Raw genomic sequence first — 24,469 nt, 5'->3', positions numbered from 1 at the left:
GGCTTCAGAGTAACAGAGAAAACAAACACGATAAATAGGAGGAGATAAGGGAGGCGGGGAGAGAGGCAGATCTCGGACAGTCCCTGTCAAGCCCGGATGCAGTCGCTTATTTTGTGGGACCCTCTCTGACATTAGGACGCTGGGAGTCTGTTTGATGATTCTGCTGACATCACACAGGGCGGCATGCTGACCCTGCGGTTCCTCGTGAGGCCGCTCTCACCCGTCGACGCCGGTCATTGACGGTCACAGTTCGGCAGTGCTGCTGCTCGTGTGTTCTCATGTTACTGCTCTGTCTTTTTAATGTGACGAGAGCAAGCTGGAGGTTACAAGCAGCGTATCCCGTAGGAGAACGAGAACAGCAAGGCCTAGGCAATACCGGCACCCACACCCCCACAATACATATAAAACGCTATCGCATGTCTACAGATGAAATATGAAGACACTTATAAATGATGAGAGAATGCATCTGCAGGCATCACAGATTACGCAGCCATGGAGATTTCATCAATGCAGTGAAAACACAGAATTCTTCAGTCACCTATGTAAATTTACTACAATGGTTAATAATTAAGCAATGCACTTAATGTACAGGCAATAAATTTTAAATGCAAAGGAACTGCAGGCAGCACCAGTTGAGCATCACGCCCCCCTGTCTTAGAGCAAATGAAATTAGCTGGCCCCCCCTCAGCGGTTGGCACCTGTAGGGTTTGGTTACAGGTAAAGAGTTCAGGATGGACAGGACAGCTGTAAGTGAAAACATGCCCTGACCAGGGCATTATAATCCCGTGGGCATTCCGATGAAAAAAAAAACATAAAGGACAATAATCGGCTTTGTACTGGACATCAGAACACAAGAAACAGCCCAGGTTGATTTCTTAGACCCGAGGACACAAGTGGAATAGAGGTCCATTGTCATTAACAATGAGTTTGAAGTCCAGAAAATGAGGATGAGAGACAAACAACAGCAGCGTTTCAGTCAGCACATCAGTGATGCTGGCAGTACTCCTGACTTCTTGTGGCCTGTGACTGCAGAATCCCAGAGCACAAACCTGCGTCTGGGTTCAATTTCTTGGTAATTGTCCCTCCCCCCCCCCCACTCCTAAAGAACACAGGCTTTGTACAACGTAAGCCATGCAGTCAGCCCATCTAGCACCCCCCCACCACCACCACCACCACCACCACCACCACCATTGCAGGGGTAAATAGCCCCTGATGGGGGGGGGGGGGGGGGGGCTGCTGTCAGTGTCTGGAGAACCCTGTCTTCTCCATGGCTACATCCCAGCTATATGTCATCACAGTCAACGAAAGGCATTTTATAGCCATACCCACAATGCAACACTGTTTTGTTAAAGTTTTGTCGATCTTCTTGATTGTCCTCCTTCCTTACTATCTCATGCATCATTTATGCTGGATCCACCACTACAAGTAGACCAGTGTTAAGGCTCTGTGTTTATGATAGATTCAGAATGCTGTGGTCTCATTGATCCTCCGGAGAAAAGGTTCATTTAGAGAAAACGCTATGTACAGAGCATTCAGAGCAAAGGAAATGACAAAAAGCTTTAACCCTGTGGATGAAAATGACAGAGCATGTTGCAGCCAGGTTGGTTATGTCTTCAGTGCGAAGGTGACATGTGGTGCCTGATTCAGGAACTTCAGTAAGATCTACTGTAGCTGATTAAGTGGGTAAAAAAACGTAGCAGTTGGCTTTGTCTTTACCTTGGAAGAGCAAACTAAACAGACCAATTGTATCCTGTAACATCCTGAAGTTCAGTGTTTCAGTACTGAAAAGGAGCCACATGCTGTAGAAAATGTATGAATGAAAGCAGCAGGATCTTCAGTCTGTACAGAAATGTCTTCCTTCATAGCTGCACAGATCAGCTTTGACCATGTGGGCCTGCTCTGGAAGGCCATGAAAAGCCAGAGTAAAACGATATTGTGTTTTTGCAACATCTCTGCAGCACTGAACTAGCGTGTTATTTTTAAATGTTATATGAAACAAACACAGAAATAGTAGTCAATGTCTCAGGGAAGTAACATAACTGGCTGATGTATCTAGCACCAATGATATTTATTTCCTATGCAGGCACAGACAGTGTGTCACAGCACACACTCGGTCTCAGACCGAGACTTACCACACACGACCGTATCAAAGCCCCCACAGACTGAACCCCTCCCACCAGCAGTCATAGCCTTTAACGCCTCTCTTCTCAGTGCTCAGCTTATCCCAGAATTCAACACTAATCATGTGTCAGTAACCCAGCCAATCAATGGCCATCTGGTCATCTGTCCAGCTGTGTGTATGTGTGTGTGTGTGTGTGTGTGTGTGTGTGTGTGTGTGTGTGTGTGTGGGGGGGGGGGGGGGTAACAATTTCATTGCTATTCCAGATAGAGAGGAAGGACCTCTGGGCTATGAACAGGGGTAAGAGTAATTGAGGTTATGGCCAAGATATAACTCTGTGGTCATTACGCAGTTTCTGCACCTCTGTGGGGGGGGGGGGTTGAGGAAAGGCCAAGTTTTCCCAGCTAAAATAAATGTGGGAAGAGGATACAGGGCAGGGAGCAGAGAGAAGGAGGTGGTAACTCGGGCGAACCCCATCCTATACGGCCTATTCTTCCCCCTTGTGGCACTGGGGATGAAGTCCCCGAACAACCTCAACACAGGAGAAAGCGGCAGGCTGGACGTCACTGCAGTCAATCGGGTTGTTCTCCAGATGGAGGGAGGCCAGGGTGGAGTTCTTGTGGATCCGGGTGTCACAGATGGAGTTCGGTGGGACGTATCTGTGGGATGGAAGCACAGACCATGGGTGAGATTCCCTCGGCCACCTGTAATGTGGTGCTTAGCTCTCATTTAAAAGGCTCCCATTTGAGACTTTCAGAATGTGGAATCATAGCATAGGGTGACCAGATAATCCATGTTAGATAGGACACTTTGAGCTAGGACAGAATTTGTAAACTACCATTTCGATTAAAAGGATCTGGATTTCACTTAAGCACTGAGTTCTTGCTGTGTGCTGATTGGTCAGTCTCCTATAATCATGCATGTGCCACTAATTTTAATGTGAAACAGCTGGATGAGTCTTTTAATCAAACAAAACAGTCAAAGCGCAAGAAGAACTGAACTGTTTAACCAAGCACAGGAGCCCTTCAGTTTTAAAGTAGTTTGCAAAGCCTGAAGTACCTCAAAGTGTCCTACATGACTTGAATTATCTGGTGACTCTGTCCCAGCAAGGCTGCTAAGTGACACACTCAGCAACAGACTCAAACAGCTGCTCTGCTCTGCTCTGCTTTGCTATCTGAGGTCTTTTCTCCCAGCGGCCATCAGATGCTACATTAAGTATCCCCCGGACCCTCGCCCCACTCAGTCGCCAGCCCTTTGGATTGTTATTGTATTTTTAAATGTTTCATACTGCACATTGCAACTTAGTATTGCATTGTATCTTTTGTATAGCATTGTGTCTTTTTCTATTTTATATGTACAGTGTGAAGTCACTTTTGTGTATGCTGCTGTAGCTCTTTTGGACTTTCCTTCCAGATCAATAAAGTTCTATTACTACTCTCACAGACATAGGTATCAGCTCACAGACATAGGTATCAACTGAGGAAAAAAGCAAGGCAAGTGAACCTGGATGAAAGTAACCATTTAAAAAGGTGCTCTGACACATGGGCTGAACGAAAATGCAAACGTTATCCCTGCAGTAAACACATGGCCTCCAGCATTTAAGGCCAGCAAATGCCGCATGTGACCTAAAACAGGCTGCCTTGCAGGATTTAAAAAAGCTGATAGGAAGCAAACAGTGCTGCATTCAGCTGACAAAGGAGCAGTAGCTGGAATGAAGCCTTTAAGAAAAACAGCAGGGAAGTGGAATGTGGGGCTGACATCCTGCCTCTCTGTCTGCTGGACACTGTCATCAGCATGACAGTATGCTTGCACACAAACAGCAAGAAGCTGGGAAAGTGAAGGATGTGAGATCTGTAACACTAATGGTAAAGGACATGAGGTCTTCAACACAAGCTGTGGAGACCGTCCTGATGGCGCCTGGGCTGGGCACCATCAGAGCTGGAGTCCAGTTCAGTCCCAAGGAAGGGTGACATAATGGATGTGACTTAAGAACTGTAACGTTGTGGGTGCCGCCTTCGATCTGCCACCCTACCCAGGCTGGCGTGGAGAACTCACTCATTGATGGACATTGGCTTTGACCTTGACCACAGTTTGCACCTTGCTTTTAGCAAGCAAGCCCACTCTTTCCTTTGCAATAATGTTAGCATGCCTTGGGGGGGGATTAGGCAGCCAATCGACCTTGGACCCCCAGAGGTTATTTTTCTCCCTACTTGGTAGTTTTTGGTTCCTGTCCTCTGTTGTCCTCTGGCTTTCTTTCTTTCTGGAAGTATAATGGGTCTTATGCTGCTGATGGAGATTATTTTGCAATTATTATTTACAATAATATATCAGATTAAGTTAAGTTAAGGTTTGTACCTTAGCATCATTAAAGAGTTAGTTAGTGGAGGATGGAGCCGCACGGTCTTTTGACTTCTGTCTCTCTTATTTGACTTTCGAAGTACTTCAAAAAAAATTTTTTTTAAATCCTTTGCTACATGGAAAACTTTGTATACAGTCGTATTATTTTAATTTAGTAAATAGTTTCAAGTTAAGTGGTTGGTTACGCGTATTTCTTCTGTTGCTTTTTTTCTTTTTTTTCTTTTTTTAATGTTTTGGATGGGAGAGAGCAAAGCGTCAACCTTAGACTCTATTTTCGAGTTTGAGTACTACAGGATTCTTAACACCAATGATAAAGGACATGAGATCTTCAGCATGAGTTGTGGGGGATGTGAAACAACAAACATAAACAACAAAGAATGTGAAGTCTTCAACATAGACAATGAAGCATTTGTCAGTTTCAACAGTCATGGTAAAGGATGCAAAGTGTTTAAGACTAATGGCAAAGAATATCAACATGAACAGTGGAGAGCTTGGTCAGTCTCTCAGCATGTTTTCAGGACCAATCAAGAAATGTATCAGCTAGAAGATTAGTGGTATAGAAAATGCCTATATCAGACCTAAGGAGTGATGTGTTAATTGGACACCAGGCTTGTTCAGTGCCTAATTTTTAATAGTCATACCATCCAGATATTGTGGTATATGGTATTTTGATGGATTTTAAAAGCAATGCCTTTTTTGCCGGGGTGGAGGGGGGGATTTTCACACAAAAAATGATGTAATATATTGTATTATCATAATACTGCTCAAGCCTTGCCAGCAACCCCCCCACCAGCTGTCCCAGGATATCATTAAGGTGGGGTGTCTGCATGATCCCTGCATAAGGAAGAAGACAGAGTTTGGTCACCTTTATTGAACCTGCTCTGATCCACACCAGCTAAACTCCAGGCACAATGACTTCTGAAGCGAGAACTCATCATCAGTGAAGAATGAGAAGATCCAAGTGTGGAGATCTTACTCACACAGGCTGACCTTGGTGTGACCTTCCCCCAAATGACAGAATGAAAAGGGGGGCTGGGGCTTTAAGCCGAGACCCACCTGATGAGGTTGTGGTCGAGCCGAAGCAACCGCAGAGCTTGAAGTCGTGGAAGTGCCGATGGAACAGACCGCAGCTGGTTGTGGTCCAGCAGCAGCTGAGCCAGTGTGTCTTCCGAGCCCTGAAAGGCTGCAGTTTCCAGGCCACCCTCATCCAACCTGTTGTGCGCCAGATGCAGGTACACGAGGCCTGGTCGGAGGTGACTAAACACCAGGCCCGGGATGCTTTCAACCTGGTTGTGGTGCACAGACAGATGTCGCAGAGGAACCGGCAAGAAGGAGGGAATGCGGAGAAGCTCATTGTGGGACAGGTCAAGAACCTCCAGCTTCCTGTAAAGAAATGGCCCACTGGTAAATAGAAAAGGGAGCAGCAGGCAACTGGTTGATTGATTGATTTTTTTTTCCCATTTCTACTATCTGTACACCATCCAAGCTTCTTGATTCTCTCTCTGTGACTTAGGTCTCAACCAAAATCCCCTGATGATCTCAGCCTTTGACTGCCCAGGCAAAACAGTAGGATAAATTCAGCATTTACGATGAGCACATTATCAAATCTGAGCCTTAAAAATACAGGAAAAGCAAAGCTGCTGGTGACTGTTGGACACGTTCCCAAAGCAGCTGGGTGCCACCCAGCCGAGACTATCCAGCATGGTCACTGGGGCACTGTGTCCCAGGTGACACCGTTAAATCCTAATTTTTGCCCCAGATTCCCAGAAGCCAGGGGGTCGGGGCAGCAGGAAAAGGATGACAGCACTGAATACTGAATAGGCAGATGGGACTCCAGACTACGTCAAGGTGTTTCGGGGGGTGACCTTATGTGTTAACGACCAGGCATATTAAAACACTTAAAACGTTGCAGGAAATAATCTTGTACCAACTCTGCTTTTATCTGAAAATAAATATTCCCTTGATTCCCAATCCATGTTACCAAGCAACTTCTTAAAATGTTGTAGTTCTCGTCAAACCATTTGTTTCCATGAGCAAAGGATGGATGATTTTATATATGAATACCACATTTCCACAATTGTGATTTCATTACTTGTAATCGCATATGTCATTGTGATGTTTTTGAAAAACACGGTCTTGCAAATCTTACTGTATTAACCATAAATCTTATTGGCATAAACAGTTCTGTTCCACTTCAGTATCTTAAAATTTATCTACAGAAACGTAATAAGGGCCAGCATCCCAGGGCGAAGTTACTTTTGCAGTTGTGGCTTCTTGAGTTGAGCACCGTTCTGGCACTGAAGACCTGTCAGGGCAAGGTCTACCCTATACTCCCAGATCCCCACACTCATACCAGACAGGCCTGTTCCACTGCCACCGCACCCTGCCAACTGACACTGGCTGAAATGTCAGGGTTACACAACAGCACTTGCACAATCCAGAATGACCAATGGGCAACGAGGAGGCCAGCAAAAGCCCTCTGTGGAATATTTGCTGTTCTCCATGTGCTCTGTCTCATTTCTTTGTTGAACCAACCCTGACACCAGCTTCAGAACTACAGAAATTAAAAATGATCACAGTAATTATAATTCGTGTTTACTTCTATCCTCCTTGAAGTTTTATGCAGCATCTTCCCCCTGCAGACTTCAGTCATGCTTACAGCTACGCTATGGGACGTCCCGGTGTACAGCAGTAATTCGGGGGGGGGGGGGGGTTGGATTCTCAGGCTGAGCCAACAGAAATTTTACAACCTAATCAGGCACCATTAAACTGCTGGAACTGGTACCTGAGGTAGGACCCACATGCCAATAACTCCACACGCCTGGCCTCAGTAGGCCGTGTTCTGAGCTATTACCCAAATTATTTACAGCATTCCTCTGATTGTTTGCAGAGTACTGTAACTGTGTTCAAACCTAAAGACAGAGGAGCATTAAATCTTCTGTTTCAGTTTGCTAAGAGCTCATGTCTGCTTCACTGGATAGACCAGACCTGCGATACCTTTGTGAGAGTAAATGACATTTTCTGTTATTCATTTGTGTCTCGCAGTCTTGTCTGTTACCTTGGAATGTGTGCTTGTTAACATGGATGGTGTGAGATGATTTTCGACTTTAAGATGGACTTGTTGACATTCAGAAGGTCCAGCTCAACATTTGCACACAGCTGCAGGAGGACAGTGATTTCTCCCCAAGGCTCTGAAACTTTATGTAACCTGTTATAAAAATCCCCTACATCCGGGCTGAGGCCACGCGAGCCCCCCCACTCCCCCACCCCCTTTGTCATCATCTGCTTTTGTTAAGACACACAGAAAAATACGTGCAACACTTTGAAGACAACTTTCTGTTTTGTTTTGTTTTTTTTTTAGAGTTCACTGTGTCCCCTGCAAGGATGGAAATGTAAACATCAAAACCATTTCTGATGCTGTTTATCATTTTAGTAAGTGCATTATGCAGCCATTGAGGACAAAGAATGACCATAGTATGAACTGGGAAGCATACAGTAGTGACCTATTTCAGGTCCCCATACTATCAGACATGAAATAACTTGTTATTTTTTGTGCAAAACTAATTAAACTGCAGGAGGAAAAGACTAACATGGTACATGTTACACATGAAAAAAGACCCCCCAGGACATTATGCCCCCCCCAACCTGTTGTGAGCATGTAATTTCTGGCTCCTAATGAGAAGCACACGCAAAGTCAGGAAGTGTCTACTCCGCGACCTCCATGGCTTCCTTTTCATCCATCCATTTTCTGTAGCAGATTGTCCTATTCTGGGTGGCAGGGGGTCCGGAGCCTATGGGCACCAAGCAGGGACCATCCCAGGATGGGGAGCCAACCCATCACAGGGCACACATACACAGGTAACTCCAATTATCCTCAGCATGTTTTTGGGCTGTGGGGGAAAACCCGAGAACCCAGCGGAAACCCTATGTTGACACAGGGAGAGCATGCAAACTCCACACACATGAAGCCACCATGCCACCCTGAAAATGATTACCATCCCTGAAAATATTCCACCAAATATTCAATGTGTCAACAGCAATTTTGGAAACACATTGAACTCATTTGGCTTCCTGTGCAAACACATCCTAATCAGCACCTATCCCTCCGAGTAGCTAATAATAAAAGTGCTACTGGAAATGTGGAAATGTTTCATGTGCCGATATGAAGACATGTGGTCTAGCATGTTATCACACATCTGAAATTACATACACCTCTTGCAATCACATCAATAACAATGTGAAAGAGGTGGAGTGAAGCACGTTTTATCAATCATGAATTGAAACAAAAAAACATAGAATTACTTAAGGCTGTGCATGAAAGCCATACTTTGGGTTGTTGATGTTGGAACGAGTTGAAGGAACTTTTTCAGCCATCCTCATCTTGTGGAAATTTCAAAGTTTTAGATTAAAAAATGTCTAGATCTGGATGTGTGCATGAATGATAAGATTAAAGACATCGATGGGGTCCGAAGTTAAATCACGACCAGTATGAAATGAGATGGGTATATGCTCCCGCATTCCCACTTTCTTGGATGCCAGAGAGCCAACGTCGAAGACAGAGGCTCATACCCAGAACACCTGCAGCTCATTTTTTGACTGCTCTGGACTTGTTACCTCAGAAGTAGAAATTTTAAAGCTGTGGTAAGAATGCTAGTCTTTTTCCTACAAGACGAAAAGCCATAGAGTGAAATTTGACCGCGTACCCTAAAATAATTCGCGGCCTTTCTTCTCTCCAGCTGTTTACTGACAACAGCCATGACACGGGAGTTTGGAAGGAGGTGGGTGGAGAGTGACCAACAGACCACGACCAACACTAACATTCGCAAGCCCTGATTTACTTAATGTCAGGGAACTAAATTTGAAAACAATGGCTGCTGGGAGTTGTGTTAAAATTGCAAGGTTACAAAAAAATACTAAACACTGAAGCCAAAATCAAAAAACATGAAGTGCTGAGTCACTGAGAAAGAAAACAATACAGAATTAATGGGGTTCAGCCCCATGTGTGAGTGGGACCAGACCGCACAGACAGCACCAACCACATGCAGCCCCGGAGATCCACAGCCTCAGAAATTCCTACTGTTCTAACCGGGGTTCAGTCTTTGTTCCCGTTATACAATGTGAACCACTTCCTTAGATTCTTGGAGATTTGGGCTCCTCAATGGATGGTGAAGCCCTCACCATGACTAAAGGGATATGGGAAACATAACACTTGACATGAGCTTTTTTTGTACTTGTTTCCACGCAAAAGTCAAGCTGTGATTGGAGAATGGCAGGAATGTGGCACCAAAGTAAATGTACCAATGAAACATGGGAAAGAGTGAGAATGAACACTTCAAGTTACTCAGCCATCTGCTGCTCCTAAACACCTGATTAATAATGTAGATTGGTCAGTGTCACTCCACAACAAATTAAACAAAACTAATTTTGATTAGAGTACGCATACATTCTCCTTTTCCCAGACTTTTTTTGGGACCTAATGATGCCTTAAATGTCCAGGATCTTGCTTTGTTCCATGTTGCCATTTGCTTTCTATAGTCAGAAGACTTTCTGTGAGCATATCTAAGCTGCTTCGACGCCTCACTTTGCATTCTGCTCCAGGTGTCCTGTTTCTTGCAAAGCAAAATATGGTCACCTTAATTTTGATCGATTCATCAAAGTAACCAGTCTACACTAAGCTTTCACCATGGGTATGGACTACAACATCTAAATGTCTGGGATAATCGCAAAACAAGTTTTGACTTTCCCTTTTTGTTTACTGCAGAATGTAGTTCTGTCTTCCTGTTTATAAAATGGTGTTGCAATAGTTCTTTTGCTTCAATAATAGGCCAGAACACAATGGATCCACCAGAATGACATAACATGATTTCCTTCTGATGTTCATGGTGTCTTCATTGTCCCGGTGCTCTTGTTTGGGAAATATTGTAATTAGCCCATTTTTAAGCCTTTAAACATACACATAAAATAATGAAACTAACTAGACTGACTACAGTTGGTCATAAACACTGTCTTTTGCAATCAGCATTGTGGGATCACATTGGAGACCCAATCATACTGTGGTTTGGAGTGGGGTGTTAATCTCATCTCCGTCCTGCTCGGAGATGGGCGACACTATGTTTTCTGCTACCCAAACGTATGTGTACACTCTTGGATAGATTCAGTTGGTTCCCAAGGATTCCACAGAGACAAAAAACGCATGGAATTTTACAATATTTGAACAATACAAGTGTCCATGCCCAGCCATGGACCCCTGTCTATTCAACAAATAGAGCTATCTTTTTTTAAAATATATTTAAACATCTCCAGATGTTCCCACGGCTGCACTTCTCAACAGATAATTATGCAGAATATCTTACCTTCAAAAAAGACCCCAAAAAGCAGTCACTGTATCACCCCAGTGACTTGAGGACACACATTCAGACTATGACATACAGCTCGAGTCCTTTCAGCATCCATTTTTCATTTTGCGTTGAGTTAAAATGATAACCAGCAAAAAGAGTAAGTCCAAGACTTAATGCCATGGTCCCAGTAGAGCCAAGCACCTTATCCTGAATGAACACATGCGGTCAAGGACCAAATGGCACACTCTTGTGGTAAATGGTGAAATGGCATGACAGTAGTCCTAATATTTACAACAATTGAACAGTAACAGAGGGAGAAGAGAGAGCTTACGGTAGATGCGTCCATGCTCGTGGTGCTATGCGGTCATCCTGCAGCCTGTTCTGACTCAGGACCAGAACCTTAAGTTGGATCAGCTTCAGAGAGTTTACTGTCAGCTCCTCCAATTGGTTTTGTGAGAACCGGAGCCTCTGTTGAAGAGCAGACTTATAAAACTTATAAAATACTTCACATGCTTCGAATTAAATCAAATCACCCAAATTGCTACATTTTATTTTGTAGACATATTTATAATGCTTATTAGTGAAGGATACGTGTGTAGTTCTGCGAGTTGATTTAGATATTCATGCAAGTAACTCAAGACCAATACTTCATACCCTACTATAATGTTCAGGGAATGGACAATGAAAAACAGTACATTACCAACGAGTTAATCACTGCTTTACATCATCCTGCCTGTAGAGGTCACTACAGAAATTCTGTGTTGTTACCTGAAGGGAGGGAGGCAGCCCTGATGGGATTGCTCTAAACTGGTTGTCATCCAGTCGTAGTTGGATTAGTTTCCGGAGTGGCCTGAAGGTCAGAGGGGACACCTTTCCCTCATGGAGGCCATTGCCTTGGAGTTCCAGAGTCAGCAGTTTGAACAAACCTGAAGACAGACAGACACTCAGTGCTGGACAGCAGCATTACAGCTTCTGCTGATACAGAAAGATCAACTCAAAACAGTTGCATTCATGGACACACAGACACACCCACACCTTTGAAGCTGTGGGGTGTAAGCCAACTGATTTTGTTGTCATTGATCTTGAGCTCCTCAAGCGATTGTGGCAGAAGTGGGATCTTTGTCAGATTGTTGTTGTCCAGGTTGAGTTTCTTCAGGATTGACAGATTCTACAACAAGCCAAGAGTATGGTAAGGCTTGACCCAAAAAATCAGGAGACTGGAAGGCATGAGACTTCAATAAAATCACTGAAAATAACCTAAACCACGGCAGAAGACATATAAGCTACGAGACTTCATAAAGTAAGAAAAGCAAAGAAGATGGAGACACTGGCGATGTTTACTGTGAGATATGCCTGCAGCCCAAACCTGTAAAAATGTTTTCAGAAATAGAACACCATGCATGAGATGTCAAACCAAAAACATTCTACTACCAAAGGAAAGGCAAAAATACAAAGAATTTAGAAAGTATTTCTTCCACCCCCTTTTAAGTACTTCTCTGTCCACTACTGAGCTGAAAAACTCCGTAATTAGTTCCCCAGTCCTTGTTGCACATTTGTATTAATTCAGAACTCAGAAGACATGCCTGCCTGTCACCTGACATTAGTGACATTAGTGACTCCTGGCCAGCTGCCTCAGCAAACAGACCACCTTTGCACACTCTATAAACCTACCCACGATTGCAAATACCCACTAAAAGTCGCTGTTTCCAACCAAAAACTTTTATTTTATTGTAAACTCCAGATGTACCATCCTATTTCAAAGTTAAACAATATATAGCATATTTAAAAGCACAAAATCCTCAGATGACCCCGTTGCGTTTGACAGCTTTTCCTTAAATAGCAAAGTCTTCACTGTGCACCTCAGGTTTTGTCAAATAAAGCCTTTAATTATCACATCCTTGCTGCAATAAACGGCTCCTTCTGTCTGCTCATTTCTTCCTTTATTTTGTCACATTTCTCTTGCGATCTGCCTTCACAGAGTGTCCTCCATTCTACCCATGCATCTTCATAATTCAGTGTGACAGCCTGTACCTTGAAGGGCCATAATAGTGTCTCCATTTAAAAATTTCAGCTGGTAACAGCTAAAAATTACTCAACAGTTTAAAAATATTTTACCTATCAATTTCAGTTCTAAGCAAGAGTAGTAGTCTGTCATGTTCAAGCAATGATGCTCCAGAATGATCGTCTGAGACTTTGACTAACTGACAGCAGAACTTCTAAGAAACGCATTTTGTGCCTGTTTTTGGAATCTAAATGTGGACCTAGTGTCAGCCTATAATCCCACACTAGACATACGAATGTATCCCCTCTCGGTTTTTTTCCATCTGTTATTTGTGGGAAGTGAGGACAGGATATAGTAAAAGTTTTCAAAGAATTTCTTCCTGCTTTGCGAGCCTTGATACACAGTGACCGCGTAACCAGCGTCCTGAAAAGCGCCAGTATGGTCCAGCTGCGGTCACCACAGTGTCCGCTTGCCAAAGGATCCTTCACTGCCTCATACCTCCCACTAGGGGGCGCGGTCGCACATCTACAGCACCTGTGTTTATTTGTGGACCTGTCTCGTTCCGGCACAGCCGGTCAGATTGGGATGCCATTAATTGTTGTGTTCTGATGCTTTCCAAGTAGACCCACTTCAGAGGTTCTGAAGGGAGCTGAAGTCCAGCTGGAGAGGATTCAAAAGTAACAATTAAAGATTAGGGTCTGTCCAGATGGCTTGTGTTTAAAAATTCCAAATGGTCCTACAGTAGCATGAAAACCTCATTTGTGGGTTGTGGTGAAAGAATAATGACGGAGAGTTTTCAGCCCGTATAAAGGCACCTAAACTGTTTTTAGTGATCTAAATGTTTCCTTTCTGTTCGGGCTTCATAGATACTGTTTCACAAAGATTTTCATGGACAAGGGAAGACACTGCCAAGAACTACTCATGTGCTTTTCACATGCAGTGATTCAGACAAAACAAGGCTCATTTTTTCCAAGTTCTTAACTGGGTGACCCTGAAATTATAGAATATATTTTGTAACCAAATAAACGTTTTTTAATATACAATAGTAATGATATGTAATGTTCAGTGGGCTAAGCCCCTGTGCGTATGATTGGCAGGTCGCCGGTTCGAGCCTGGCCTTGGCATGTCTGTGGGCCCTTGACAAAGGTCCTTAACACCCAGCTGTGGGGGCATTGCTATGGGTGGCTGCCCTTCGCTGCCAAGCTTGCTCTCACCTACAAACAGCAAGATGGAGTAGGAGAAAAGTGAATTTCCTCACGGGATCAATAAAAAGTCTAATCATCACCATCATCATCTGGGCTTCTGGAGTTGTGGAGACCTGAAAATCCGAGTGAGATGAAGACACTTTGCTACTATGTATTCCACAGCAGATAGGTGTGTTTAGGTGAGAATTTTGACACTAACGTCTCAGATTTCTGGCCTCCGAGGTCCCAGAGTCAGGTTCACACCCACCCATACCATTTGGGTCCTGTTTTCTGTGTGGTTTCCAATGTTGACTCACAGTTTTCTCATATCTACCTCCGGAATGTCATATTTACCTAAACCATATTGGTTCTGTCATTATCATCCACCAGGTGGCAGCAGATTCAGGTTGTCAGAGCACTGCTGGGATGTGACTGCTTTGTTCAGTGAGCAGCATATGGCATATTGTTTAAGATTAAGGATTTACAACCATAAGGCTACAACAACTAGCGTCACAGAGGGCTCTGCTGTTGCACCATTATACATTAAATTTTATCCAATGGTTCCTGTTTCAGCAGAAACAAGTCCCCAAACACATGCAAAACCTTCCGAACGCAGCAATGCCACGGATAGATCCGTGCAATCATGACACCCTCAAAAGACTTACTCGGAACAGGGTGGGAGCGAGGGAGGTGTCGGTCAGCTCATTCTGATGGAGATCCAGCCACTCCAGGTGTGGCAGCCCAGCCAGGGATCTCACAGGGATCTTACGCACCTGACCGCCTACATAAAGACTGACACGAGTCATTATCCTCACACACCAGAAATGATTCGAAACCACATTGCTGTGAAGCAGCACACTGCGATTCTGTCATTCAAACATATACTGCAACTGTAATAAGGAAAATGCCACTAAAGGTAAAACCAACACAGAAGATGTGGTCGATATAAAAATCAGACGCCTGAGCATCCTCTGTCCTTTAGCTGAGATCCTGCACCCCAGCCCACACCTCCCGCCTCACCCGACAGCTGGAAGGCCGTGACTCCCGGGCCAGTGATGTTTGGCAGGTGGGTGATGTAGAGACCCTGGCAGGTAATTCGGGAATCAGCCAGTTGACATCCCTCTGGAAGGGGATTTCTGAAGCTGGTCCTGTTGGACAACTTTGCGTCGGGAAGGGGATCTGCATGGCCATTGTTTACCTCCTCCTCCTTGGCCTCATCATCCTCATTATCCTCCTCATCATTATCATCTCCGTCCTCCTCACTGTCATCCTGGTCATCTTCGTCATCATTGTCTTCCTCATCACTTTCATCTTCATCCTCATCACTTTCATCATCCTCATCCATCAGTTGTTTGCTGACACTTTGTGCTTCTCCTTCAGTGTCATCTTTCACCTTTACCAAATGCAGGAAAATTAACCCCAAATTCATCCCCCTGCCGTGTTTACTGAAAGTTCAAAGAACTGACCCCTGTGCAACCAGGCCTCATCTTTTAAAACAACCCATCTGTTATCACTTTTTCAGCACCATGCTAACATCCCTTCACGTTCATCGGCCAGCAAAATAAATAAAGAACAAACTATAGCCGCATTGTTCCAGGAAAATGAAAGCCTGCTGGATAAATAGGTTAACAATGCAAGCTTGCTGACCTCACTGAGAGAAGCAGGACGTGGAATGATGGTGGTCACCAAAAGCTGGTCATCACCTTCTCCTTTCTTGCCCATGCTCTCACTTCTGTCCCCGTCATCATCTTCTTCATTTTTCAAGGTCAGCATTGAAGGATGGGCTGAAGAAGGAGACTGCAGAGCTCAGCAAGCAGGACATTAATCTCATTGAGCAAAGGGACTAACCTCATACGGACGCCCCCACAAGCAAGGGTACTGTCAATGTCAAAGATTTGTAACACAGTGTGAGTGAGGAGCTGGCCTGTTATTTACGGAAAAGCTATCCCGAAACCGTTTATGCTGGATGACCGAGGAGGGCAGTGTTTATACACTCAGGAAATCATCGGAAATGTTCTGTTTGCATTACCAACAACTTGTTAAAGTAATATTTGCATGTAGTGACATTTATAGTAAACAACATGTTTTTTGCAACCCTTCCTGAACCCTAGCTAAGCACATTTTTGTTAGTATAATACAACCTTAAAGAATAACAGATAGTAATTCACAGACTAGACAATAAATGTATTTTCAACTTTTTAAAAGAATCAGCATGATCAAATTATACTTCTATGGAATTAAAACACAGAACCAATAATTTAGATAAAACTAGAGCGTATTAAATACCTTTAAAAATTGCAAAAGAGCAGCTCATTAGCCAGCACATTGTGACCCACACTGTACCTCTCAGGGACGTCCCATTTACATGGCAACCATGGTCTGTAGTTGGAGTACTGGGAATGGAATGGGTCACATGACACAGATGCACCTGTGCAAATGACAATGACAATGACAATTTCTGGGTAACACTTACCTGAGAGAGTCTCTTCCACCACAGTTGCACCTGCTGCCATCTCAGCCTGGTACTGGGGGTCCATGAAGCCCCATCCCTCAACCGTGGGGGCAATAAGAGCACAAGGCCCAAGCCACAGGACTACAAATAAGAACATCGATAATGAGGGCCCCAAAATGCTTGAAGCACAGTCTTGATATGCTCCCCCTAAAGACAGTGAACCTGGAGACTCAAATGAGCAATGAGAAATGAGGTGGAGAAGAAGATAGAGTTACATTCACAACCCCCCTTTTATTCATGTAAAAAAAAAACTTACATCTTTCCACCCACCTAAGCACCAAGGTGCCATGTCAGACACTTCATGCACACTGAGATGTCAGCGGAATGGGCTGGAGATTCTTTCGCATTTGGCCACATTACTGGCCTTGGACAAATTTAGCGTAGGTATAAAAAACATTAAATATAACAAAAGGTAAACTGGACTGCAGAGATGTTCTTCCATGTTTGTTGGAGACATGTTGGATCTGAAGTGTTTGGAAAGAAGTCTCCTTTGAAAAGCAGCTTTGTTCACTACCCTGTGCCTAAACCAATACACACACACACACACACACACACACACACAGCTTGTGCTGTTTCCTCACACAGTTTTACATCCTTTCCACCTTGGAGCTCTGTGGCCAAGAAAGGTATTTCATACTGTCTCCTTTAAACAAACAAATCTTTTATTGTCAATTTGGGGTTCAAATCCCATCTCTTCACTGCACGTGTACATTTTGCTTCCTCAGTAGTCCAAAGATGAGCAGTCTCTGACTTACCCATAATATATGGATGGCCTTCCTCTCCAGAATGTGTCCCAGCCTTGTACTGCCCAACACAGGACCCAGGTAACCCTGACCAGGACGACTGACTGAAAGATGGACTGACGGCTTGGAAAGTAAATAATCACGACATAGACCTAAGTCAGTCATAATGCAGGAGATTGTACCAGACTAACAGCTACAACCTCCTCCCTGGCCACGGAATGGCTGAGGTGCCCCTGAGGAGAGGTTGGGGAACTGAAGCGAGGTTCATCTAGCCATGCAACTAGATATCAGTAACTTTTTGGAGAACAGAAGAAATTCAAGTTAATTTTTTAGTGCATTAATGTTAATTTGCATATGTTCCTATGTTGAATTTATTTATTTATTCTTAGCAGGTATATATTTACCACCCAGATAAACAGTCTTAAACATTTTCTTTGTTGGCCAAAGACCTTTGCATAGCACCGTCAGTCGCACATACGCCGTTAATGAAATGCCTTTACTGAATTCCCAATGTTCTGGAAAAACACGCTCGTCATGCAGCGTTTAATTCAGTAGTATGAACACGACATTTAGACAGTGATCTGACGTTTGAGATTGCTCAAAAAAAACCATGAAACACATGCTGTCTGAACCCGGAGTGTTACATAAAATATTGTTGAATAAACAAGACACCCAATCAGACCCCCCCGCTTCCCCTGCCTGTCTGTGTTTCTGCGACTTTTGCGCGATGAACCAGCCTTCCTCGTCTCCCTGGCCTCCAGCTCTCCGCCTCTCTGTTTGTGTACAGTAACGTTTTCATCGCACCCTGCTTGCGGATTGATGCCTGCGGCTTCCAGACCGGTGCTTCCCAAAGCGGCCCAGCATTTACTCAGCGCGGCTCTGGGGGAATGTGTGGCCGGAGCAGCACAGTGAAGACAGCGACGTCCGCCCAGACATGCTGCGCCAGCAGTGTTCGGGCCCCCGCACTCGGGTACGGAGGATCTCTGGGCCGGTGCGTCCTGGCAGGAGCATGAGCAAACCACACGGTGTGTGTGTGCTGTGAAAACCTCGGCATCCAAAAATGTGTTCAGTCATAGGTACTTCGTGAACGAGTCTGTTCTTTCTACCAGCGCTTCTAAATGAATGCTAGACTGTGTGTCTGAGGAGCCATTTTTGTATGGGTCAGACTAGATACAATCTCATAATGTCTGGGTTATTTGGTATTAAAGATTTAGAGTCGAATTTCCTGTGAATGGTGATACAGTTGTTAGGTTCTTACTCCGGGGTGTGTATGTGATGCCATGTGCCAAGATGATACAGTTTTCAAGTATTATATGCTCTCCTTGGAAAATAATTTTAATGTTGGTAAACAGAATTCCACTGAAAAATGGAATCAAAACACTATTGAGTGCCACTGAATGAAGGGAATTGGAGCACTGAGGGATCCTCCATCATTAGTCCAGAAATGCTCCGTAATTAATAACTCTGAAGCTCTGGAAGCTTTGGCACGGGGGGGTGAAGGACAGTGTTTTAGTATTGGGTGTGAAATATAACTACATATTGTTGCAATTTAGCAGTTCTGATGTTGAGTGGACTAACAGACCTCCCTGTTAAAGTTTATGGGCCCACTTAGAGAGAAGAATCATAGCACAGGAGATACCAGCTGGCCTCTCCCTTAGCTGCCTCTCCCTTAGCGGCCACTCCCTTAGCTGCCTCTCCCTTAGCTGCCTCTCCGTTAGCGGCCTCTCCCTTAGCTGCCTCTCCCTTAGCGGCCTCTCCCTTAGCGGCCTCTTCCTTAGCGGGCACTCCCTTAGCGGCCTCTCCCTTAGCTGCCTCTCCCTTAGCGGTCTCTCCCTTAGCTGCCTGTCCCTTAGCGGGCACTCCCCTAGCTGCCTCTCCGTTAGCGTGCACTCCCTTAGCGGCCTCTCCCTTAGCGGCCTCTCCCTTAGCTGCCTCTCCCTTAGCGGGCACTCCCTTAGCTGCCTCTCCATTAGCTGCCTCTCCCTTAGCGGCCTCTCCCTTAGCGGGCACTCCCTTAGCGGCCTCTCCCTTAGCGGGCACTCCCTTAGCTGCCTCTCCGTTAGCGGCCTCTCCCTTAGCTGTCTCTCCCTTAGCGGCCTCTCCCTTAGCGGCCACTCCCTTAGCTGCCTCTCCCTTAGCTGCCTCTCCGTTAGCGGCCTCTCCCTTAGCTGCCTCTCCCTTAGCGGCCTCTCCCTTAGCGGCCTCTTCCTTAGCGGGCACTCCCTTAGCGGCCTCTCCCTTAGCTGCCTCTCCCTTAGCGGCCTCTCCCTTAGCTGTCTCTCCCTTAGCGGCCTCTCCCTTAGCGGGCACTCCCTTAGCGGCCTCTCCCTTAGCGTGCACTCCCTTAGCGGCCTCTCCCTTAGCGGCCTCTCCCTTAGCTGCCTCTCCCTTAGCGGGCACTCCCTTAGCTGCCTCTCCATTAGCTGCCTCTCCCTTAGCGGCCTCTCCCTTAGCGGGCACTCCCTTAGCGGCCTCTCCCTTAGCTGCCTCTCCCTTATCGGGCACTCCCTTAGCGGCCTTTCCCTTAGCGGCCTCTCCCTTAGCGGCCTCTGCCTTAACTGCCTCTCCCTTAGCGGGCACTCCCTTAGCGGGCACTCCCTTAGCTGCCTCTCCCTTAGCGGCCTCTCCCTTAGCGGTCTCTCCCTTACAGGCAGGTCATTCGCCCTCATTAGGAACTGATAACAGGTGTATTTTCTGTCTGCCCAAATCAATTTCAGATTTCACATTAATGTTGTGCATTTTGTTATTCTGCCTTAATTTTGAATTCTAAATTTCTTTTCCTTTCTGAAAGTCCAAACATGAAGGAATGGCTAAGATTGCCCCCTGGTGGTCCTGTATGGTCTTGTGGTCCATTTGTCGACAAAATCATCCATAAATTTACATTTAATTTATTTAGCAAGCGCTTTTAAAAAAAAGCAACATACAATTGAAATAGCGTGGTCAGACGGTCCCTGGAGCAATTGGAGTTAAGGGTCTTGCCCAGGACCCAATGGTGACATCACTCTGCTTACCATGGGGTTTTTAATTAAGAAGGAAACAAGGTTCAAATTAAAGTGTGCAGGGGGTTTTGTTTGTGTACAATGGGAATTTATGTATGTGTGAGAACACATTTTAAAAATGTGTCTTCAATGGTTAAACGACATAATGTAAGAATGTGATTTTTACTGGCATGTTCCACTTGCATTTTGCTCCACCACAGTCAACATCATCATGGTAGATAGACCACTCAGTGTCCCTCTACAGACATAGATGCTCTCTGCGGGTGACCTTTGACCTGTGTCTTTTGTGGCACTGCTACATGACAATGGCAGGTGTTCTAACTGCAGCTTTAGACAGTGTATCAATGGGAGGCTGTGGGAAGGGTCACCTCCCCCCCTCCAAACAGCTGAGGATTCTCTACAGACATGAGCACTACGTGACACAGGATAGCCTTGAAATAGCACACCCGTCATCAAGACAATGCCCATCCACCCAGACACCCTAAGTGCTGGACTTGCCTTTGTCACTGGGCCAGGCAGCATTTGTCTTAATAACATTTACACATAATGTTCACGCAATTAGTAACGATGTGATAGATACAAAATTTATTTAACAGGGAGGACAGGCACCCTCCAGACCTTCTATATCTACATGGCCATGTTTGCACTCAAAACCACTCCTCAATGGTTGCCCAGCAACAGCATTATCTTCTGAGACACCAAGGCAGCAGGTCATTCAAATATGATGACAGCGTGTCAACAGACACATCGAACAACATAACACTCTATAGCACGTGGCAGCAAAAATCAGAGAAAAGCAGTCCATTTTCTGCATCCCAGGTCAATGACTTTAGCAATAGCGCAGATGCACAGATAAGGGCATCCCTGTACTATCTATAGCTGGTATTTAGGAGATTTCTATTCGCCCATACCTCCAGTCCAGGTCAACACCCTACATTCCCCAGTCCCAGTCCAGCCAAATCCATTTGTTCTTTTGTCTTAGTTCCTCATCTAATTATATCTGTGCATAAGTGGGTGGGATGTCATTCCAACAATAAAGGCCGTGACAGGCAGGACCTGAGGCCTTTGTCCTGCGTCTGCCCCTTTGGAGTTTGTGTCCAACAGAGAGTGAAGCTGAACCAAGAGCCATGGATGATGTGTATAAAGCAGCGGTGAGTGGAGATGGGGGCCACTCCGACATGGGCATGAGGGGGAGAGAGATATATATCATATGATGAGAGCATGTAAGTGCAGTACGCTGGGAATTGTGTCTAGGACTGTATATTTACATTTTACATATTTAGCAGATGCTTTTGTCCAAAGCGATTTACAAGTGAGGCAAATAGCACATTACAAACATACGTACAGTGAAGGAGTCAACCAGGCATAAGTGCAGCTAGGCTTCTTACAGCTTCAATAAAATGCAAAAAATAAAATATCGGTATAGCGGTAAGTGTCAGCATTTGTGTGGCAGGAGGACTCTGTGTTGGGTTATAACGGCGTCCTCACAGCTGTGTCCTGATACCACTGCAGTACACTGAGCTCCTAATGAACGAGGGCAGAGTTACAGCTGAGCTACAAGCCATCTACCACCAGTCCGGCGTGACCGATGGATTCTTATGCATTCCATTTTCATGAGACTTCTACAAAAATCTACTTTTTCTCTTAAGCTGGTCAAGTCAAATCCAAAATGAAGAGTCAAAGAGGTTATTATATTCTGTCCTGAATTTTCCTCGCTCTCCTCAGATAAGATCATAACTGTATTTTGGTAAGAAAAATAGACCTTCTCTTAAATTAAGCAGGACTGGTTTTCAGGATTTGACAAGCATGATAAGTGTCCTTGTGTCCTATCCTAGTGTCAGCTGGCTGATTTACAACCAGCAGAGATTACCCAACAAAGTTGTTCACAGTTCCATCCAGGGAGGAAACACTAACAGTGCAAAAAGGAGAATATTGTTAGTTCAATTATATCGTCCTATCAGAAGGCTTTGTGTGTCCTTATGTGGCGTTACCTCCATGCTTGTGAGAAGTAAAGCAGGATTAATGCAGGATTGTTAGAAACAGCTGTCAGTTTACCCCCTAGAGCAATGTGACTAAACCAGCAGGGAGAAACCTGACCCCCAGTTCAAGATGGACCAAACAGCTCCATGCACTCAGTGCTGGGCTGGGTTCCAGCAGAGACACTATTCAGTTTCCATTCAGGGAAACTATCTCAGGCTTTAAGACTGAGCTCCCCAACGACAGGGATCTGCGTTATGGAATCTACATTGTGTTGAATATAGCTCATAGAATTATAATTTCACCAGCACAAAAAATAAAGAGCATGTGGGGGTGGTACGTGGCTGTACCTTTTATCGGAAGGTAGCCATTCAAATGTCAGGGTCAGCAGACAGAATTCACCACTGGGCCACTGAGCAAGGTCCTTAATCCTGATTGGTCCATGGGGTGGTTTACCCTGCTGCCTCTGTCGTGCTTCGCTTTCAATAAATGTGTCTAATAAATAAATAAAACATAATGTAATGTTTCCATGTAGTGGTATATTATGGATTTATATACAGCCAAGATTCACATTCCATATTTTTGCAATTAATGAACTGGAATTTGAGTGGAATATTATAAACATTTGCAAAATTTATAAGGAAAAACTAATTTCACTAAAACTTCCTTATGTTCCTTGTTCATTGCCAACAGGTTGAGAACTTAACAGAAGAGCAGAAAAATGGTAAGCATTTGCTTATACTATGCTTAAATTAAAAAAAATGCAGTCACACTGGAACCCTGGAATAAATATGAAATGTCTTGAAATCCATATAGTGCAGTTCCTTGAAGAAACTGTTGCTCATTTTTATCACCCTTAGAATTCAAGGCTGCCTTCGACATTTTCGTCCAGGATGCGGAGGATGGCTGCATCAGCACCAAGGAACTGGGGAAGGTGATGCGCATGCTGGGCCAGAATCCAACTGCTGAGGAGCTGCAGGAGATGATTGATGAAGTAGATGAGGATGGTAGGGACCATGCTATATTACCTGCTTATAAAGGGCTGCTATTAGGAACACTGACTTTCTTCACCTGTATAAGGGCTAAACATACTCAGTGCTACAGATGGAGGAAAACCAAGGCTGAGTTTGCGTATTCCCTGTCAGGAAGCGGGACGGTAGACTTTGATGAGTTTCTGGTGATGATGGTACGCTGCATGAAGGAGGAGAGCAAAGGAAAATCGGAGGAGGAGCTGGCCGAACTCTTCCGCATGTTTGACAAGTAAGTCCATCAGTCTGTATAATCACCACCCAAAAAGGTACAGTTGAAGATTGCATTTCCTATTTCACAGAAATGGAGATGGCTATATTGACCTGGAAGAGCTAAAGAATATGCTGGAAGCAACTGGTGAACCAATCACAGAGGATGACATAGAAGAGCTAATGAAGGATGGGGACAAAAACAATGATGGAAAGATTGATTATGATGGTGAGTGTGGCCCAAAGTCATATCAGTGAAACAAAACAAAGATGAGAAATCAGCACACAAACAGCTGTTCACTGGAGATATGTTTTGGCACATATTAAGCACCTTTAGCTTAAGCGACATTGACTTAATACATTCAAAACAAACTAAACCCTAGAACCACATTAACTCATATACATAAAACTAGCAAGCATTTGTAAATTCTCAAGCTGCCAAATGTAATCTGCTTATTCATTTTTAATCTGCAGAGTTCTTGGAATTTATGAAGGGAGTTGAGTAGATCCCCACTACAATGGACTTCAAGACTCGTCCAGATTTCAGAAACTCAAGATTGATTAAAACAGCCCAATATTTCCCCTTGCCCTGACCAAAGACAGCCAAGCATCGAGGTTGGACTGTTCACATCCTGCATTTCTACTCGGATAGTCAAGCCTGTGTGATGAAATCCAAACCTTTACAAAAAGGAAAACACCCACTTGTAATTCCAATGGGGGGGGGGGGGTGGGTGTCACAAGGTGCCTCTTGTAAAAGGCAACACTTTTGCATACTAGTTATTTACTAGTGATGGCCAAATTAAGCTTCATGAACCATTTGCTGTATTTTGTGATCACACAAGATGGTGCTCTATTAAAAAAAAAAAAGAAAGCCTCAACACATGCCCCACTGCAAACCAAGAGCACCATGAAATGGGGATTAAAAAAAAACAAAAACACACACAAATGGTTCAATGAAGCGTCTTTTGGCCATCAATATAATGTGTAACCCCACTCCAA

At 44.5% G+C, this 24,469-nt stretch overlaps 2 protein-coding genes across 2 annotated transcripts; one reads left to right on the top strand and one right to left on the bottom strand.

The window, feature by feature from the left end:
* Positions 1-2,606: 2,606 nt before the first annotated feature.
* Positions 2,607-16,871, bottom strand: LOC111856949 (extracellular matrix protein 2-like). Its single transcript, XM_023837302.2, has 10 exons — positions 16,784-16,871; positions 16,475-16,594; positions 15,649-15,785; positions 15,022-15,394; positions 14,667-14,782; positions 11,851-11,983; positions 11,584-11,741; positions 11,147-11,283; positions 5,534-5,860; positions 2,607-2,778 (listed from the first exon to the last, which is right to left on the bottom strand). The coding sequence occupies exons 1-10, from the start codon at positions 16,800-16,802 to the stop codon at positions 2,607-2,609; spliced, it is 1,692 nt and encodes a 563-aa protein (XP_023693070.2). The 5' UTR covers positions 16,803-16,871.
* Positions 16,872-21,249: 4,378 nt separating this feature from the next.
* Positions 21,250-24,370, top strand: tnnc1b (troponin C type 1b (slow)). Its single transcript, XM_023834581.2, has 6 exons — positions 21,250-21,406; positions 22,926-22,956; positions 23,093-23,239; positions 23,378-23,492; positions 23,563-23,699; positions 23,945-24,370. Exons 1-6 carry the CDS (start codon positions 21,383-21,385, stop codon positions 23,974-23,976), a joined length of 486 nt encoding a protein of 161 aa, XP_023690349.1. The 5' UTR covers positions 21,250-21,382; the 3' UTR covers positions 23,977-24,370.
* Positions 24,371-24,469: the final 99 nt, after the last annotated feature.

The sequence above is a fragment of the Paramormyrops kingsleyae genome, chromosome 8, assembly GCF_048594095.1.
Source record: "Paramormyrops kingsleyae isolate MSU_618 chromosome 8, PKINGS_0.4, whole genome shotgun sequence".
Taxonomy (NCBI): domain Eukaryota; kingdom Metazoa; phylum Chordata; class Actinopteri; order Osteoglossiformes; family Mormyridae; genus Paramormyrops; species Paramormyrops kingsleyae.
This window is presented reverse-complemented; position numbering and strand designations above follow the sequence as displayed.

What these genes read in the sequence shown, in the direction of transcription:
- LOC111856949 (XM_023837302.2), bottom strand. An exon ending in TCGCTCCCACCCTGTTCCGA is followed by an intron (nt 11,984 to 14,666) that starts GTAAGTCTTTTG and finishes GGCTTGTTGTAG; the next exon opens with AATCTGTCAATCCTGAAGAA. An exon ending in CTCGACCACAACCTCATCAG is followed by an intron (nt 2,779 to 5,533) that starts GTGGGTCTCGGC and finishes TCCATCCCACAG; the next exon opens with ATACGTCCCACCGAACTCCA.
- tnnc1b (XM_023834581.2), top strand. Translation starts at nt 21,383, where the DNA reads ATGGATGATGTGTATAAAGCAGCG. An exon ending in AACAGAAGAGCAGAAAAATG is followed by an intron (nt 22,957 to 23,092) that starts GTAAGCATTTGC and finishes TATCACCCTTAG; the next exon opens with AATTCAAGGCTGCCTTCGAC. An exon ending in TGATGAAGTAGATGAGGATG is followed by an intron (nt 23,240 to 23,377) that starts GTAGGGACCATG and finishes ATTCCCTGTCAG; the next exon opens with GAAGCGGGACGGTAGACTTT.